Raw genomic sequence first — 19,221 nt, 5'->3', positions numbered from 1 at the left:
AAGTGCTGCTGATTCATACCAATTATTGTATGCAATGGCAAGGAAAGCTTTCAGATGTTTAAATACAACCCTGGTTCTTTGTAAATGCTTTCCTTCCTTCAACGCTACTCCATAGGCAGATTTGCAACTATAGCACAAGTTAAACAAACATATGAAGAGCTCTGCTGGATTGGACTCAAATAACCAAACCAAAAAGATAGATGAGTTAGAGACGGTCTATGTTCCTCTGGTGACAGTTAATAAAAATAAATAAATAAATAAATAAATAAATAAATAAATAAAAATACTAATCAACATAGAAAGTATCTTTGGTTTGTTTTGTTTCTCCGTGCCTCATACTATAGTGTTGTGTATCAGCAGTGGCGTAGCGTGGGTTGTCAGCACCCGGGGCAAGGCAAGTAATTTGCGCCCCCTAACCTGGGGCAAGGCAAGTAATTTGCCCCCCCCCCGCACTGTCCCTCCCCCAGATAGTCCCTCGCTCTCTCTCTGCACCGCACCGCATGCCTGGCACCCTCCCCTCCACAGTGGGCGGCGACCCGGCGGCTCGGATCGGATTCACACAGCCAGCACTGCAGTGAGAGAGAGTGAGTGAGCCAGGTAGGGGCAGAGAGCTGTGAGTGCGAGCGCGCCCCCCCAGATGTTGCGCCCGGTGCGGCCGGCCCCCCCTGTACCCCCCACGCTACGCCACTGTGTATCAGTCAAAGCCAAGTACCATACCCTATACCCTATCAAACCATTTGCAGCCATGTGCATCTTTCCAATGCAACCCCAGTTCCACATGCACTGTCCTAAGGAGGTGATTTATCAGATTCTTACAAGGGAGAAAAGGAGGAGAACAAAGCTAAGCTTGCTTATAATAATAATAATAATAATAACAACAACAACAGCAACAATTTTATTATTCATACACTGCCCATCGGACTGGGTTGCCCCAGCGCTCCCAACAGAATATTAAAAGCACAATAAAACATCAAACATTAAAAACTTCCCTATAGAGGGCTGCCTTCAGATGTCTTCTAAAAGTCAGATAGCTCTTTATTTCCTTGGCATCTGATGGGAGAGCGATCTACAGGGCGAGCGCTACTACCGAGAAGGCCCTCTGCCTGGTTCCCTGTAACTTCCCTTCTTGCAGTGAGGGAACTGCCAGAAGGCCCTCGGAGGAGGACCTCAGTGTCTCGGGTGAACGATGGGGGTGGAGGTGCTCCTTCATATTGCATTTCAATATCTCTGTAGAGGAGATATTTAAAGATCACAAAAGATTCCTGCCAAAATTTCTGTGCTTGTGGTCATTCCCACTGCTTTTAATATTGTATTTATGAATTGTTGTAATCCACCGTGGGACCTCATATTGATTGCTGTTTCCCTCACCCCTATGTTTTTAGTTGTTTCTAAGCGATGACAAACCTAGACAGCATCTTAAAAAGCAGAGACATCACCTTGCCGACAAAGATCTGTATAGTTAAAACTATGGTTTTCCTAGTAGTGATGTATGGAAGTGAGAGCTGGACCATAAAGAAGGCTGATCGCCAAAGAATTGATGCTTTTGAATTATGGTGCTGGAGGAAACTCTTGAGAGTCCCATGGACTGCAAGAAGATCAAACCTAGCCATGCTTAAGGAAATCAGCCCTGAGTGCTCACTGGAAGGACAGATCCTGAAGCTGAGGCTCCAATACTTTGGTCATCTCATGAGAAGAGAAGACTCCCTGGAAAGGACCCTGATGTTGGGAAAGATTGAGGGCACAAGGAGAAGGGGACGACAGGGGACGAGATGGTTGGAGAGTGTTCTCGAAGCTACCAGCATGAGTTTGACCAAACTGCGGGAGGCAGTGGAAGACAGAAGTGCCTGGCATGCTCTGGTCCATGGGGTCATGAAGAGTCGGACACGACTAAACAACAACAATTTTAGCTGTAAGCTGCTTGGTTCTCCATGAAGGACAAAAGGAGGAAAAATGAATGGATGAATGAGTGAATGGGTTCAAAATCCAAATAACAACAAAAAACAGATAAAATACAGCACAGGATCAATACCAAATAAAAGCCAGCTCTGGGCAAATGGAAAGGTATTCTGTTGGCACCACGAAGACCTAAAGTTCAAACCCAAGTGAGTCTCTCTGGGGAAGTCATTGCATAAAGGCGGGGCCACATACAACTTTCATCCATCTCCAGACACATGGAGCAAATAAAATAATGAGTAAAGACTTGTGTGTTTATAGGGATAACTGCCAAACATTTTTACTCTGGCTGCATTAGATGGCAGATGGTTGAATCACTAGTCATCAGAACACATTATTTTGTCCCAACAGCATGACTACACTAGTCCAATGTTGTGCAGGGCAAGAGACGGAGAGTCTAGTAAACGGTAGTTCAAAAACTCGCAAATAGTGTGTCACAAGAGAACTGTTAGCAAGCGAAGAGAACACATTTAGGAGCGATTCCCATAAGCCAGAGTGTCTACTCCCCAAGGAGGTTCCTTGCTGCCTCTCTGCATGATCCACAGTGCTCTTAGAATCATAGAACTGTAGAGTTGGGTGGGACCTCAAGGGTCACCAGCCAAACCTGGAGCAGTCATCTGAAGGGATCCTTTGTGCCAACATCATTATGTATTTAGGGACATTTTAAACAGCCATGAGATACATAGCCATCAGGGATTGGGGATGCACAGAACGCTCAAGACCAACTGGTACATCTCCGTGACCTCCTCTTACATGCTTTCCATGTATGGATGGTTAGGGTCATTGGAGCCCTGTTCACACTGAGAAATTGAACCACCTGCACCCAGACAAGACTCCCATTGCACCTCTCACAAGAATCACTGCTCCTCTGTCCAATTAGGAGGCATGCGAGGAAGTGCTTCACTGAGCGCAGTTAGTTTTGCACACCCTGAAATATTTGTGTGCCTTTTACTAGGGAGGCATGGAGGGTGGGAACACGAGAACAGTGGTGGGTCCTCTTTTGTGTAATGCTCTTCCCAAGGTAAGGTAAAAAGGTAAAGGACCCCTGGACGGTTGAGTCCAGTCAACAGCGACTATGGGGTGCGCGACTCATCTCAGGCTGTGGGAGACGGCTTTCATCCGGCCTAGGATCCACATATCTACGGGACTGCCTCTCCTGGTATGCCCCGCAGAGGACCTTAAGGACCACAAATGGCAACACCTTGGAGGTCCCAAGTCGCAAGGTGGTTACATTGGTCTTAACTAGGTCCAGGGCCTTTTCACTACTGGCCCCGACTTGGTGGGACGCTCTGTCACAAGAGACTAGGGCCCTGTGGGACTTGACATCTTTCCGCAGAAGAAGACAGAGCTGTTCCGCCTGGCCTTTGGTTTGGACTCAGTCTGACCCTTATGCTTCCCTCCCCTTATGGTTTTGATCTATGGGCTACTATTAAAATGAGGCTGCATTTTAAAGTATATTTTAACCTGTATTTTAAATTGGTTGGGGTTTTTTAATTGTAATTTTACTGGTGTTAGCCACCCTGAGCCCAGCTCTGGCCCGGAGAGGGTAGGGTATAAATAATAAAAAATATTATTATTATTATTATTATTATGCTCAGACAGCTTTCCAGGTCAGGCACAACGGGACACCGTGACAGAAACCAGACCGCGTGGAAATGCTGTTTACCTTCTAGGTTGGCAGGATCTGGGACAGAGCAATGAGAGCTAACTCCATTGCGGGGATTCGAACTGCCGACCTCCCAATTGACAAGCCCAAGAGACTCAGTGCTTTAGACCACAGCGCCACCTGCATCCTTTTTTTTCATCCCAAGGAAGCTCACTTGGCATCATCACCATTTTCTCCCTGTGCTAGTTCCAGGTTGCTCCAGCACTTGGGTCTAGAAGGTCCCCTCCTTAGAAAACAGTCCAGTGCTGCATCTAGCTGGTCCATCCCTTGCCCTGTTCCACTCCCACCCTCTGCAATGCCCCATATCAGGCTCTTACAAGTTCTCCAGCAGTAGCATGTGCTTCACTCTGCTTGCAACAGGTGCTCTGGAAACCTCTGCAGCTGTGGCAGAGGGGGATCTCTACAGCATCCTAACCCCTTTGAGCAATGCAGACAAGGGGTCAGGATTGTTCTCTAGGTATAGATCCTAGAGAACAATCCTTTAATCATCTGTGTGAACTGCCTTCTGTTGTGGGGTTTTGGGTGTTGGTGCGGGGCTTGTCTTGAATGATGGTGCAGAAGAAGAAGAAGAAGAGGAGGAGGAGGAGGAGGAAGAAGAAGAAGAGGAGGAGGAGGAGGAGTTTGGATTTGATATCCCGCTTTATCACTGCCCTAAAGGTAAAGGTAAAGGGACCCCTGACCATAAGGTCCAGTTGTGGCTGACTCTGGGGTTGCGGCGCTCATCTCGCTTTATTGGCCGAGGGAGCCGGCGTACAGCTTCTGGGTCATGTGGCCAGCATGACTAAGCCACTTCTGGAGAACCAGAGCAGCTCACGGAAACACCGTTTACCTTCCCACCGGAGCGGTACCTATTTATCTACTTGCACTTTGACATGCTTTCGAACTGCTAGGTTGACAGGAGCAGGGACCGAGCAATGGGAGCTCACCCTGTTGCAGGGATTTGAACCGCCAATCTTCTGATTGGCAAGTCCTAGGCTCTGTGGTTTAACCCACAGCGCCACCCGCGTCCCATCACTACCCTAAGGAGTCTCAAAGCAGCTAATAATCTCCTCCCCCCCCCCACCAACAACAAGCACTCTGTGAGGTGAGTGAGGCTAAGAGACCTCAGAGAAGTGTGACTAGCCCAAGGTCACCCAGCCGCTGCATGTGGAGGAGCAGGGAATCAAACCTGGTTCACCAGATTACGAGTCCACCGCTCTTAACCACTACACCACGCTGGCTCTGTGTGGCAGGCACACTGGAAATCAAATAAACACAATCCAGAATCTGGACTCCTTCCAAAAACCAATGCCTTTCTTTCCCGCCAGAGCCTGATGTTGTTTCCAGGCAGGTTTTGTTGAGAAGTTACTCAGCTTCTGAAATCGTCTCGAGTTGGATGCCTTTGCATGCTCTCTCTTCTAAATTGCTCTTTCAACTCCAATGAAATCTACTTCTCTTTTACCTTCCAGCAACACTTATCCCTCCCCGCGCATCCTCTCCAACTTTCTTTGCTGTTTTCGAAACTGTCATTCTCTGAGTCATTTCTTCCACAATACAAATAGGCTCTAATTTTGCTCTTCAGAAATAATTTTAAAATGCCTTTCTTTGAGAACCACCTGCATTTTCCCCCCTGCGCCTCCTTCTCTGCTTCCATTTCCAAAATGGCTGAACTCCCTCTGCACGCAATCTGGAGGAATTCTAAGTGCATAGCTGAGCTATTAATTCTTAGGCTGATTCATGGGGGCGCTTGATGATTCACCACCTGATGACTGGCAGCTGAGGCTAAGATCCACATACGCAGCAGAAAGACTGTGTTTTATTGTATGTAGAATGAGTTGACAGGCTGGATTGTACCGCTTCAGGGCGCCTGAAAATAGGAAACCAGCAAATTGGAGAGAAAGAGAAATAAAATGAGGGCCACAATCCCTGATGAGCTAGCTTTCTTCTTGCAGGGATCAGTTGTTGCTTTGATATGGAAGAGTATTAGAAAGGAAATGCATACATGCATTTATCTGAAGTGCAGAACTGCAACCATGATAGGGGGGCAGTGAGGGAAATGCCAAACCGCTCCCTGAATTTCAGTTTTCACCTAAATAACTAGCTTTTTTTTTTTTTTTAAGTGGTTTACAGGGGAAAGCATGCAGAGAGTATTCTGCTACACTGAATCCCAAGAGAGTAAGCCTAGGTACAAGAAGCTGTCGTGAAGCAAGCCAGTGTAAGCTGAGTTACATGAGATCCAAACTCTGTTCAACAGCAAGACTGCTGCTCTGCCTAAGCCTCAAAGAGGGAAAGCAAGCCTTTAAAACAGTGTTCAATGCTGGGTTGCTAGGTCACATAACTAAGCTGATCCAGTCTAAGTCCCAGGGGTGCCAACTTGAATACAATATTGGGGGAGACCCAAGCAAGCCCTGCCCTGCATAATCAATCGCACGAGACACCATTTGAATGGCAAAGCCCATCAACTTGGTGTGAGTGTGGCCCCCGCAAATATTTTATTGGGAGGGCCAAAGACCCCTTGGTCCCTAGGAGTTGGCTCCAATGGGTGCTGCCATGACCCTGAACACCCCCTTTGTGGGGGGACTTACACCGTCCTCAGCTCAGCTGGGATGAGCAAGTAATGCCGGTTTACAGTGGTACCTCGGGTTAAGAACTTAATTCGTTCCAGAGGTCCATTCTTAACCTGAAACTGTTTTTAACCTGAGGTACCACTTCAGCTAACGGGGCATCCTGCTGTCACCACACCGCCGCCACGTGATTTCTGTTCTCATCCTGAAGCAAAGTTCTTAACCTGAGGTACTACAGTGGTACCTCGGGGTACAGACGCTTCAGGTTACAGATGCTTCAGGTTAGAGACTCCGTTCACCCAGAAATATTACCTCAGGTTAAGAACTTTGCTTCAGGATGAGAACAGAAATCACATGACGGCAGTGTGGCGGCAGCGGGAGGCCCCATTAGCTAAAGTGGTACCTCAGGTTAAGAACAGTTTCAGGTTAAGAACGGACCTCCGGAACGAATTAAGTACTTAACCAGAGGTACCACTGTATTTCTGGGTTAGTGGAGTCTGTAACCTGAAGGGCCTGTAACCTGAAGCATCTGTAACCCGAGGTACCACTATCTTCGACTGAGCAAGAGTTGGAAACTTAATGCTGGCTGAGCTGGGGATCATTTGGCTGATTCAGAGATCTGCTGCATCCTAAGCTACTCAACCTTGCAGATCTTGCCAAAGGAATGCCCTCTGTGCAGTAACAACAGTTGATTAATTTTAAGCATATTAAGTCCTTTGTGTTTATGTTCTGGCTGCTCCGCATACCTCTTTAAGCCAATGATATGATATGATGTTATTGTATGATATGATATGACATTATAGCTATGGGCCTGCTAATATGGTGCCTTCCACTCACCTCAGGACCAGGGTTCGAAATTAGCAGGGTGCCAGGTGCATTTGGCATCTAAAGATTCTCCGCTTGCGATTGCCTCAAAAAGTCTGGGTGCCATTTTCTGTGCCTGGCTGACACTCAAGGATTACTGAAATGTCTGTGCTTTGATAGACAATATGTTAGGGAGTTTAACAATAAAGAGTAAGAGTGTTTTGAAAACGGCAGTACCAATATTTTTAATTGTAAACACAAAATTTAACACGTATCAACAATTTATGTTAAAAATGTGGTATTAACAATGTGTCACTTATGTAAATGGGGTATTAGTTCATGCTTATCAAAATAATAAATAAAATGTGCTGCTGCCCCCAATGGCAACTGGACGTCCTGTTTTGACACCCACAACCCAGGTCCCAGGAGCCATTTGGCTCCCAGCTTTTCTATCCCAATTTCTAACACTGCTCAGGACTCTACGGCCTCATCCTGCTATCATGTGTAAACCAGGTCCCTCTCCTACTTTCCTATTTTAGCCTCACTTCTGGTCTGAACGTCTGCAGCAAAGCTAGACTCAGTCACACCTCATCTCCGAGTGTTCTCCATACATAAGAAAATGATATGTTTGCACAGCCTTGCCTAAAACAAAAAAAAAAAGGTTTCAATATAGAGATTTGGATAAAATTACTCTGATTTAAATAGAGATGGAATACATGGAGATGAGCTGCGTGCTTGCTCAGTCTGCTGCCCAGGTGAGAAGAGCAGATGAGCAGCTTCAGAAGCCCCTGCAGATCTTCCTCCTTGGTGGTCTTCATCTTTAAACAAGACTCAGACCAGACAGCCCTTCAGAAATGGAAGACCTTTCAACACAGGAATGGCCTCTGACAGCCCCTCAAGTTGAGCCAGGGTTCCCAAACTGTTGGTCTGCAGACCACCAGTGGTCCATGAGCTTCATCTGGGTGGTCCACAGCAAGTCTGTCAAGAATGACAGGAGCAGCATATATAAAAAGTGAGTGCTGCTGCTGTTGCATCATTCTAAGAAGACCAGTCCACAAGGTGAGGAGGATGGACTGGGGGAGTGGCTGGGGTGGGGTGGGGTAGAAAGGCCCTCGGAAGTTGTGGAGAGAATTAGCAGTCAGAAAGAGAGAGTGAGAATAAATGAAAATCAATAAAAGAAGCAATGCAAATACAGTGGTACCTTGGGTTAAGTACTTAATTCTTTCCGGAGGTCCGTTCTTAACCTGAAACTGTTCTTAACCTGAAGCACCACTTTAGCTAATGGGGCCTCCTGCTGCCGCCGCTGCACAATTTCTTGTTCTCATCCTGAAGCAAAGTTCTTAACCCGAGGTATTATTTCTGGGTTAGTGGAGTCTGTAACCTAAAGCGTATGTAAGTTGAAGTGTATGTAACCCGAGGTACCACTGTACCATTAAAAATCACAGAATACCTAGCAGGTTTCATTACAGTTGCGAAAACAGGCAGAAAAATAACCAAACAGTTCATCAAGACCTTCAGCAATTTTCATGGAGGGGGAGAATTTGGAAACTTGAAATAGAGGATTGTAAAGCTAGAGATCTCCCTGGGCCCCAGCCAATAGTGTAGCCATGTGTCCTGATTTGCAAAGACCAATCCTATATGAAGGGCTGTTATAGGGCATTACTCTGTTCAAATCTAAGCAACCTTTTAAAGCAATTGCTTTCAGTCCCAAATGCATCTGATCTTAGAATCACAGTATTGTAAATTTGGAAGGGACCACAAGGGCCATCGAGTCCAATGCAGGAATCTTTTTGCCCAGTGTGGGGCTCAAAGATTAACCGTCTCATGCCCAGCCAACTGCAATCAGCTCTGTCCAGATAAAAACTCAGGGGAGCCGAGGAGGCCAGTAGGAGCACATGAGGCAACCAGTAACACATGCTTTGAGCCAGGAGCGGGAAAACTCAGGCCCAGTACAGGGACATAATAATAATAATAATGATGATGATGATGATAATAACCTTAAACCTTAACCTTAAAGGGTTGTTGCCTGGAAGAAGGGTTGATTGTTAAGCCACCTTGGGAACTGTAATTCTATGAAGGGAAAGGGGCTTCCTAACAACTCTCAGAAAGCTTAACAAACAACAACAACAACTTATTATTTATACCCCGCCCATCTGGCCGGGTTTCCCCAGCCACTCTGGGCAGCTTCCAACAGAATATTAAAACACAATAGTCTATTAAACATTAAAAGCTCCCCTAAACAGGGCTGCCTTCAGATGTCGTCTAAAAGTCTGGTAGTTGCTTTTCTCCTTGACATCTGGTGGGAGGGTGTTCCACAGGGCGGGTGCCACTACTGAGAAGGCCCTCTGTCTGGTTCCCTGTAACTTGACTTCTCGCAGTGAGGGACCCACCAGAAGGCCCTCGGCACTGGACCTCAGTGTCCGGGCAGAACGATGGGGGTGGAGATGCTCCTTCAGGTATACTGGACTGAGGCCGTTTAGGGCTTTAAAGGCCCTCCAATGACTTTCCACTTGACCCTTGAAACTCTCCCCAGGTCACACCCCTCACTGCTCTCCACGCCAAACGTTTTTGCCAGACGGAAATACATCCTTGTGCTCAGACAATTCCTCTTGCTTCCCCAGCTGGAAGATGCAGGGAGTGGGGGAAGGCAGTGTGTGTGCAAACTAGCCTACTGCGCAGGTGTGAAATTTACATAAATTGCCCCACCCACTTTTGCCCTTGGTCCCACCCACCCCTGGCATGTGGTCCTCAAAAGGTCACCCAGAATGGGATGGAAGGCTCATCCTTGCTATATATACACTTTGAAGTCCGGTAAAAGGGAATTACGTGAAAACGGCAAAAAGAACACCATCGTTATTTTCTACGGCATGGGGAAATAGCTCACAAGCTACTCAAGTTCTGTTTCATGGCTTCCTCATCACCATCTCCTCCTGCTTCAAACACCCCTATGTTACTAGGCAATTGATGACTAAACAGTCACACGGTTGTTTCCAGACACAAAATTGCTTTTAGATTAAAGGAGTTTGTAACACTGGCACTTTCTCCTCTCAGCTTGTATGGCATACGCTTTCCCTGCCCTCTTAACTGTCTACAGTCCAGCATTTTCCAAAGGCCAGAAGAGGACAGGATCAAGCTGCAAACTTCCTTTAGGAAACATTGTACCACAGAGAGGGAAATCCGGTGTAAAGGTAGGTAAAGGTAAAGGGGTCTCTGACCATTAGGTCCAGTCGTGGCCGACTCTGGGGTTGCGGCGCTCATCTTGCTTTACTGGTCAAAGGAGCCAGCGTACAGCTTCCGGGTCATGTGGCCAGCATGACTAAGCCGCTTCTGGCGAACCAGAGCAGTGCACAGAAATGCCGTTTACCTTCCCGCTGGAGCGGTACCTATTTATCTACTTGCACTTTGACTTGCTTTTGAACTGCTAGGTTGGCAGGAGCAGGGACTGAGCAACGGGAACTCAACCCGTTGCGGGGATTTGAACTGCCGACCTTCTGATTGGCAAGTCCTAGGCTCTGTGGTTTAACCCACAGCACCACCTACATCCCTTTTAAAGGTAGTTAAAGAAAGGTAAATGATCCCTGGATGGTTGAGTCCAGTCAAAGTTATCTATGGGGTTGCGGCGCTCATCTTGCTTTCAGGCCGAGGCAGCTGGCATTTGTCCACAGACAGCTTTCCGGGTCATGTGGCCAGCATAACTAAACCGCTTCTGGTGCAACGGAACACCGTGACAGATACCGGAGCGCACGGAAACATCGTTTACCTTCCCCCCACAGCAGTACCTATTTATCTACTTGCACTGGTGTGCTTTTGAACTGCTAGCTTGGCAGCAGCTGGGACAGAGCAATGGGAGCTAACTCCATTGCGGGGATTCGAACTGCCAACCTTCCAATCAGCAAGCCCAAGAGGCTCAGTGGTTTAGACCACAGCGCCACCCGCGTCCCTATCTGTATTTGCTGTACATATAATAAGGTAAAGGGACCCCTGACCATTAGGTCCAGTCGTGGCCAACTCTGGGGTTGCGGCACTCATCTCACTTTACTGGTCAAGGGAGCCGGCGTACAGCTTCCGGGTCACGTGGCCAGCATGACTAAGCCACTTCAGTGCACGGAAACACCATTTACCTTCCTGCCGGAGTGGTACCTATTTATCTACTTGCACTTTGACGTGCTCTAGAACTGCTAGGTTGGCAGGAGCAGGGACCGAGCAACGGGAGCTCACCCCGTCATGGGGAATCGAACCGCTGACCTTCTGATTGGCAAGTCCTAGGCTCTGTGGTTTAACCCACAGTGCCTCCCACATCCCGACAGCGCCACCTGCGTCCCGTTGCACCACCCGCGTCCCCCACCAAAGAGCAAAGAGTTTTCCCAAGATTCTCTGATGTAGTTGAAATGTTTATATTATGCTGCAATTTTATTTGAAATGTTCATTGATCATTTTTATGAATCGCTGCTCTTGCTTGCTTACTGCTGCCTGTATACAGTTTTTTTTTTTTTTTGTGGGAAGATGGCAAACAAAGCCTAACCTCATTTAAAATGTTTAGTAATTCATCAGCATGAATTCTATCACATGAAGAATGTGGTTTGTTTCCCAGTAATCCAAATGTTATCCAGTTTTGAACAGTCTCATGCTTGCCTCTTTTCCTGCACATAAATATAATTGAATGCATTGTGCACTGGCCGCAGCTTAGTGGCAGAACATGTGCTCTGCATGCAGAAGGTCCCATATTCAATCCTGGAATCTCCAGGTAGGACCAGGAGAGAATTCTGTATGTCAGTGTAGCTGATATTGAGCAAGTTGGCTACTGGCCAAACCTTTGCTGTGGTAAAAGGCAGGTTCTTGTGCTGTTTCTGTGAATCCAATCTCTTAATTACAGCCAATGACCTGTATTATATGTTCTGATATTAGTGCATATATATATATATATATATATACACACACACACACACACACACACACACACACACACATATATATACAGAGAGAGAGAGAGAGCTTACTTTTTCATTTAGAGAGCTCTAGCAGTGTTGGCAGTTTCCAATACCAGTATCTGTGCTGCAGCTAACGGGTACAAGCTGCTACTTGTTTCAAAGTGTGGCTGATAGACAGATCTGTCTGTGTGATGTGGTGAAAGGGTTGTGATAGGCAGTCTACTTTGTGCTAAACGGGCATTTGGCATATACCCCGTTATGCCAGGAAACATATTACCCGGCACACTACTAAAATGAGGCTGCATTTTAAGATGCATCTTAAGCTGTATTTTAATAAACTGTTTTTTCTTTTCTCTTTTTTTCTATTACATTTTATTGTAATTTATATTTGGTGTTAGCCGCCCAGAGCACAGCCCTGTCTGGAAAGGGCAGGGTATAAATAAAATTATTATTATTATTATTATTATTATTATTATTATTATTAGTAGCAGCAGTGGTAGTATTCTGCTTTTCCTCCAAAGGAGTTCAATGCACCGAGTCACCCCGTCATTATCCTCCCGATAAATGTGGCTCTAGTGAGAGATAGCAAGTGATTGTTGCGAGATAAGGAGTGGCCAAAGGTCACCTAGAAAGCTGCATGGCTGATGGTGATTTGAACCCAAGCCTGCCCATTCCAAGGCCAATACTCCATTCAACACACCAGCCTGGCATTCTATGAAGCGAGATTCTCCACACCCAAGCTCCCCAAAAGATTAGGCTACAGAGCAAGGGTAGTAGCATTATTGTTGCAGTGTGGTCAGTCAGCTTTGTCATCCTCCAAAATGCTCCATTCCCTCTTGGTTTTCCTCCCCTCTGCCAACAGTTATAGAAATCATAGAATTGTAGAGTTGGAAGGAACCCTGAGGCTCATCTGGTCCAACCACCTTGCAAGGCAAGACTATGCAGCTGTCTCATACGGGGATCGAACCTGCAACCTTTGCATTATCAGCACCATGCTCTAACGAGCTGAGACTGAATGCCTGCAATCCCCAACAGGCTGATTTGGGGATTCCCTCTGCCCTTAGGCATTTGTTACTTAAAGTTTTTGTGCTACAAACCTTGGGCAAGTCTGCTGATAACTTTCTCTTTCTCCCTCCATCCCTCCCTCCCTCCGTCCCTCCCACTCCTGTGGTTGGTGCTCTTTGGGCAACATAAACTATGGTCTGCATGACTGAACATCAGAAATGGAACCAACGATAATCATACTTTGCCAGCTTTCAGATGTATTAGTCTGTTGCAGGGGGGAAAGGGGGGGTAATGAAATGCAATGTGGCATCTTAAAGACTAGCAGATTTGTGCCAAAGGAGATTTGCGACACAGAAGTCTTTGTGGTTGTCACCTTAACCTTACAGGGTTGTTGCCTGGAAGAGGGGTTGATTGTTAAGCCACCTTAGGAACTGTAATTCTATGAAGGGAAGGGGGCTTCCTCTCAGAACACTTAACTGATAATAATAATAGTAATGATAATAATAATAATTTATTATTTATACCCCACCCACTCTGGGCGGCTTCCAACAAAGTATTAAAATACAGTGGTCTGTTAAACATTAAAAGCTTCCCTAAACAGGACACCTTCAGATGTCTTCTAAAAGTCTGGTAGTTGTTCTTCTCTTTGACATTTGGTGGAAGGACATTCCACAGGGCGGGTGCCACTACCAAGAAGGCCCTCTACCTGGTTCCCTGTAACTTGGCTTCTCACAGTGAGGGAATCGCCAGAAGGCCCTTGGCGCCGGACCTCAGTGTCCGGGCAGAATGATGGGGGTGGAAACTCTCCTTCAGGTATACTGGACCACAGCTACTGGGATTGTTTGGGGGAAGCCATGACTGTTGAAGTGGTATCCTAGTGCTTTAAATATGTAGTGCGGATGTGGCCCAAATGTTGCATCAAGGAGTGCTTCAGCTCAGCATTCCTAAAATCTTAGAGTTGGAAAGGACCCAAGAATCATCTAGTCCAACGGTTTGGAAACTTCAGCTAGTGCAGAATTCAGCGGCCAGGTTGCTCACTGGAGCAAGATGGTTTGAGCATATTACACCAATCCTAAAGGGATGTGGGTGGTGCTGTGGTCTAAACCACAGAGCCTAGGGCTTGCCGATTGGAAGATTGGCAGTTCGAATCGCCGCAATGGGGTGAGCGCCTGTTGTTCGGTCCCAGCTCCTGCCCACCTAGCAGTCCCACTGTTGAACAGCTCTCCCTGTTAGTAGGTTCTTCCTGATGCTAAGTCAGAATCTCCTTTCTTGTAACTAGGAGCCATTGGCTCAGGTCTCTGGAGCAGAAACTTTCTCCATCCTCCATGTGGCAGCCCTTTAGATATCTGAATATGTCTATCATATCTCCTCTCAGTTTCCTCTTTTCAGGCTGAACATACCCAGCTCCTTCAACCATTCCTCATAAGGCATGGTTTCAAGACTCTTGATCATTTTGGTTGCCCTCCTCTGCCGACGTTCCAGTTTGTCAATAGCCTTCTTCAACTGTGGCACCCAGAACTGGACACAGGACTCCAGGTGGGATCTGATCAAGGCAGAATAGAGTGGGACTGTTACTTCCCTTGACTGAGACACAGTGGAATGGTCTCCCTCAGGAGGTGGTGGACTCTCCTTCCTAGGAGGTTTTTAAGCTGAGGTTGGATGGCCATCTGTCATGGATGCTTTAGCTGAGATTCCTGCATTGAAGGGGGTTAGATTAGATGATCCTCGGGGTCTCTTCCAACTCTACAATTCTAGGAGAGCACTGTTAATTTTGCCAGTAGCTACCACTGCCTTTTGTGGGAATGAATTCTGTAGTTTAACTATGCACTTAGTGATGTATGGAAGTGAGAGCTGGACCATAAAGAAGGCTGATCGCCAAAGAATTGATGCTTTTGAATTATGGTGCTGGAGGAGACTCTTGAAAGTCCCATGGACTGCAAGAAGATCAAACCTATCCATTCTGAAGGAAATCAGCCCTGAGTGCTGATGTTGGGAAAGATGGAGGGCACAAGGAGAAGGGGACGACAGAGGACGAGATGGTTGGACAGTGTTCTCGAAGCTACCAGCATGAGTTTGACCAAACTGTGGGAGGCAGTGGAAGACAGGAGTGCCCGGTGTGCTCTGGTCCATGGGGTCACGAAGAGTCGGACACAACTAAACAACAACAAAAACTTGTCCCCGGCCCTAGCATCTTCTTCCAATGTCCAGAAGCAACCCTATAATATATTATGTAAGAGAAGATGAGAGTGTCCCAGAGCATATGCTGAGTGCCTGTTGCCCACCCAATGTTTTTATCCCATCCTTCTTCCAATGAGTTCAAAAAGTGCACACCATCTGCTTGCTCCCCTCATTTTTGTGACACTTTGAGGGAGGTTTGGCTGAGGGATGTGCTCTGACGCCCTGTTACTTTATAAACTCCCTAAGAGAATGTAGATTTGAACCCAGATTCACCCAGACTAAGTCCAACACTCCACCTACTAGACCACACTGCTGTCAGCTCTCTCTTACTACCCATCAACAGAGCAAGCAACCCCCACCCCCCACCCCACAGACAAGAGAGAGTCTTTGGACCCCTTACAGCCTAGCAGATACACTGCGGCAAGAGGAATGCCCCAACAATATGTTAAATCTGTTGGTCGTGTGGCATCCCAGATATTCCTTCTGTGTTTGCTGTAATAGACTAAGCACAGAAGCTTAGGATCGTGGAGCTGGAAGGGACCATAGAGGCCATGTAGGCGAACCCCTTGTTCAATGCAGAATCTGCAATGATCCAGTGACATCACTGACAGATGGCTGGCCAGCCTCTGCTTAAATAACTCCAGAAAAAGAGAGCTTACCACCTCCCGAGGAAGACTGTTCCATAGCCAAATGGCTCTTATCATTAGGAAGCTTCTCCTAATGTTTAATTCAAATCTGCTTCCTTACATTGTTTCTAGTCCAGCCCTCCGGAGCAACGAAAGAACAATCCAGCTCCGTCATCTTCCGAGTGACAGCTCTGTGGATATTTGAAGAGAGCTCCTCTCTGAGATTTATTGACACCAACAAAGTAAAAGTGAAGCCATTTCGTCTCCTTTAAGAATGAAATGGAGACTCCCACCACCTATCTAACCTGCTTTTACAAAGCTCTCCTAAAACGGGGGGGGGGGGGGGGTCATCCCCATCTTCAGCTCCTTCACGCTCCCCATTCAATATGGGTGAGGTCACAAGTGCTGGAGCTGTCCAGCACCACGGAGTGCTGAAAAGCTCACAGATTCCCATTCATTCCGACAGCCTGCAGTTAAGAAGAACTCCCCACAGGGGGAGAGTTTTGCAAACACCGCAGGAAATGAATTGCTGTCAGTTTCCCACGGGATCTAAGCGCTAAACTACGGAGAGCTCCCCTGCTTTAATCCCACCATTCATAAAATGGCCAAGGCTATTGAAAAAGGCAAGACAAAATTGGCAACCACTGGGCACAATCCGGCCCAGCCTAAGCATGTTTAAGATCCACTGCGTTTAATGGGAGAGTTCAACCGTGTTTAACTCTATCCTCCTGAAGCCAACAGGATTTCAAAGCAGCTTAACTCTGTTTGCTATTGCAGATGGTAGGCGAGCACGGTGTGAACTTGACAACCAGATATATAAGCTTGGCTGCTATGTGCCATTGAGAGCAATGGGGCTTACTTCCTGGTAAACAGTTTTAGGGTCACTTCAGGAGACTGCAACATGGAAGGAATGATAACTCACACAAAAGGAAATAAAACTGTTTATAGCCAGTAGAACTTATTTCTAAGTAGATTTGGTAAGAATTGTGTGATAGCAACCCACTCCTCCGGTCTCTTTCGCCCCCATACCCTCGGTGTGTGAACTCGATAAGATTTGTATCTAGAGCATGTATTGATCTTCAGGCAGGTATATTGGAAGCGACTGCAACTGTCTCTTTATACACAAGGCTGAATACGTCCAACACAGCTTGACTATGTGCTAACTGGGACCAGGGTAGAGAGAAGACGGTCGCTCAGTTCAATGCGTTGCGTAGGTATAAAGATCAACAGAAAGTCTCGAGTAGTGTTGAGGTTAGTATCATAGCAATGCTGGACGCAGCATAGCATGCAGTTGTGGCACAATAGTTCAGTCAAGTTCATTGCAAAGTTGTAGAATCACACTGTGCACCCTGTAGCTTTTAGGGCTGACAAAGTACAACACGGAACGAAGCTGGACTGTTTGCAAGTTAAGCTCGAATGACAGAGGATGGATCTATCAATAGTTATTCGCTATGGTACTTAAATGGAGACTCTGTGTTTAATGAGAGTATACCAGACATTGCCAGGGAGCAAGAACAGGGGGGTCTACAGCCTTTAAGCTTGGCTAGTGAGCTTCCTATAGGCATCTAGTTGGCCACTCTTGGAAAAATGATTCTGGACTAACCAGACCTTTCGGTCTGATCCAGCCGGGCTTATCTTACGAACCAGATAGAGGCTTGTGTGACTTGGAGGGAGGTTTGAATCTTGGGACTTCAGAAAGTGAAAACGGGGAGCACGGTGGAATCTGGTATTCCTTTAGAAGTATGGGACAGCCTTAGGATGAGATCCGAGGTGGAGATTCAGGTTCTATTTGGGAGGTTAGCAGTGTGCAATGTATCTTAAATAAACAAACAAGCAAACTTTTGGCAGGCTCCGGTGGTTCTGCATACTTTCTCCCTGTGTGCTCCAGAAGAGATGTAAGAAGGGATCGATCCCTGGAGGCAAATCGCCACCCGCACAACTGCTCTCTCAGCCTGTCAAAAGCAGCCAGAACCTCGCATCCCCAAAATAAGGCTGCACAACGCCATGCGCAATCCCTCTCCCCGTCCCATCGCTGCTGGGACGCGCGCAAAGGGCTCAAGCCCTGCCCCGCACGCGCTCACCTTACGCACCCGCGCGCGTCTTCCTGTTACCTGAATTCCTGAGCTTGCGGTTCTTGAACACCGAGATAATGACCAGCAGGCTGCCCGCGATATCCACCACGGTGGTGAAGATCAGCACGCTGGACAGCGCCGCGACTACCCAGCCCGGCCGGGGGTCTGCTGCCCCAGCCGCCGCCCCCGCTGCTGCTGCTTCTCCTCCAGCCGCCTCCGCTTCTGCATTGGCCGCCGCCTCGGCCTCCCCTCGCTGGGAGAAGCCGAAGCCCCCTCGACCGCCCAGCCCGCAGCAGTTCCTTAAGGAGCCATTCTCCAGCATCGCGGACCCCTGCGCCCCGAGCCCGGCCCTCGCTGCGCTCCCTCTGCTCGCATCGGAAAGAGGCGCCTCCGGGACTTCCCCTCCTCTCCTTGCCCCGTCCCAGGTGCGCTGCCTCCGGTGACTGCCCGGCTCCCGCCAGCGCCAAGGGTTTTAATAGACGGCTTCCCACTCGCCAGGCTCCGCCCCTCGCACTTGGCTCTTTTGCTAAAAAAAGGAAAGCAGGCGGGGCTCCAGCCCAATCCCCGCCCCCTCTCGTCCGACTCCTGTAAGGGAAAAGGGGACCATGGGGAGTGGGAGGAGGGGTCAAGGCGCCAGGCCCCGCCCACTGGCCCACGGCCCCGCCCCCCACGTAGGCGGGGCTTGCCAGGCTGCGAGGGAACTTTTTCTTCGCTGCCTTTCAGTTCGCCGGCAGCCTCCGAAGAGGGAAGGCGCGCGGGTGGGAAGGTCTACCTTGCTCCTTGCACGCCGACACGGAGTGACACACGCCGATTACTCACCGGATTAGCTGTGTGGAAACGCGGACGGAGGAGGAGGAGGAGGAGGAGGAGGAGGAGGAGGAGAACAGCACGCGTTTTGGTGCGCGGAAGGGAAGAAGTGTCCAGGAGGACTGGGAGGGGAGCAACGGCGGGACTGAAAATCGCAATTGTTCGTATTGTTGGCAGATGCGCGCTATTTTGGAAAACGCTGCAAAGAAATAGGAGAGAAATAGGGGGCGGCTGCACGTGTTTCAAACGCACGCCGCTCCCCAAGAATCCCAGGAGCTGCATTTTATCCCTTACAGAGCTATGTTTCCCAGCACCCTTAGCAAACTATAGTGCCCAGGATTCTTGGGGCGTGTGCGTGCTTTAAATGCATGCTGTGTATGCAGCCACAGGCGCAGGTTAGAAACAGATCGTTTGCAAAGTTTGAATAATCACATTTTAACAAAAGTTAAACAAGCAGAGTGGGTTCCAAAGTGTGTGTTTGTGATGTACATTGGATGGGTCAATAAAAGAATCTTCTGTGTCTGATATTACAATATTCCCAAACATAGCTGCATAAGATGAGCCCAGATGGATCAGGTTAAAGTTCCACGTTGTGCAGCATCCTGTACTCTTGCAGTGTCCGGTCAGATGCTTCTGCGA

General features: G+C 47.8%; 1 protein-coding gene across 1 annotated transcript in view; it reads right to left on the bottom strand.

The window, feature by feature from the left end:
- Positions 1-18,353, bottom strand: part of MTNR1B (melatonin receptor 1B) — a 37,564-nt gene extending 19,211 nt beyond the window's left edge. Inside the window, exon 1 of the mRNA XM_083436675.1 lies at positions 17,815-18,353. Coding sequence (XP_083292801.1) covers positions 17,815-18,097 — 283 coding nt within the window. The 5' untranslated portion in view covers positions 18,098-18,353. The remainder of the gene's footprint in view (positions 1-17,814) is intronic.
- Between the last annotated feature and the right edge of the window lie 868 nt (positions 18,354-19,221).

Source organism: Podarcis tiliguerta (assembly GCF_965153285.1).
Source record: "Podarcis tiliguerta genome assembly, chromosome: 4".
Classification (NCBI taxonomy): Eukaryota; Metazoa; Chordata; class Lepidosauria; order Squamata; family Lacertidae; genus Podarcis; species Podarcis tiliguerta.
The sequence above is the reverse complement of the archived record's forward strand: the minus strand, read 5'-3'. Positions and strand labels throughout refer to the sequence as shown.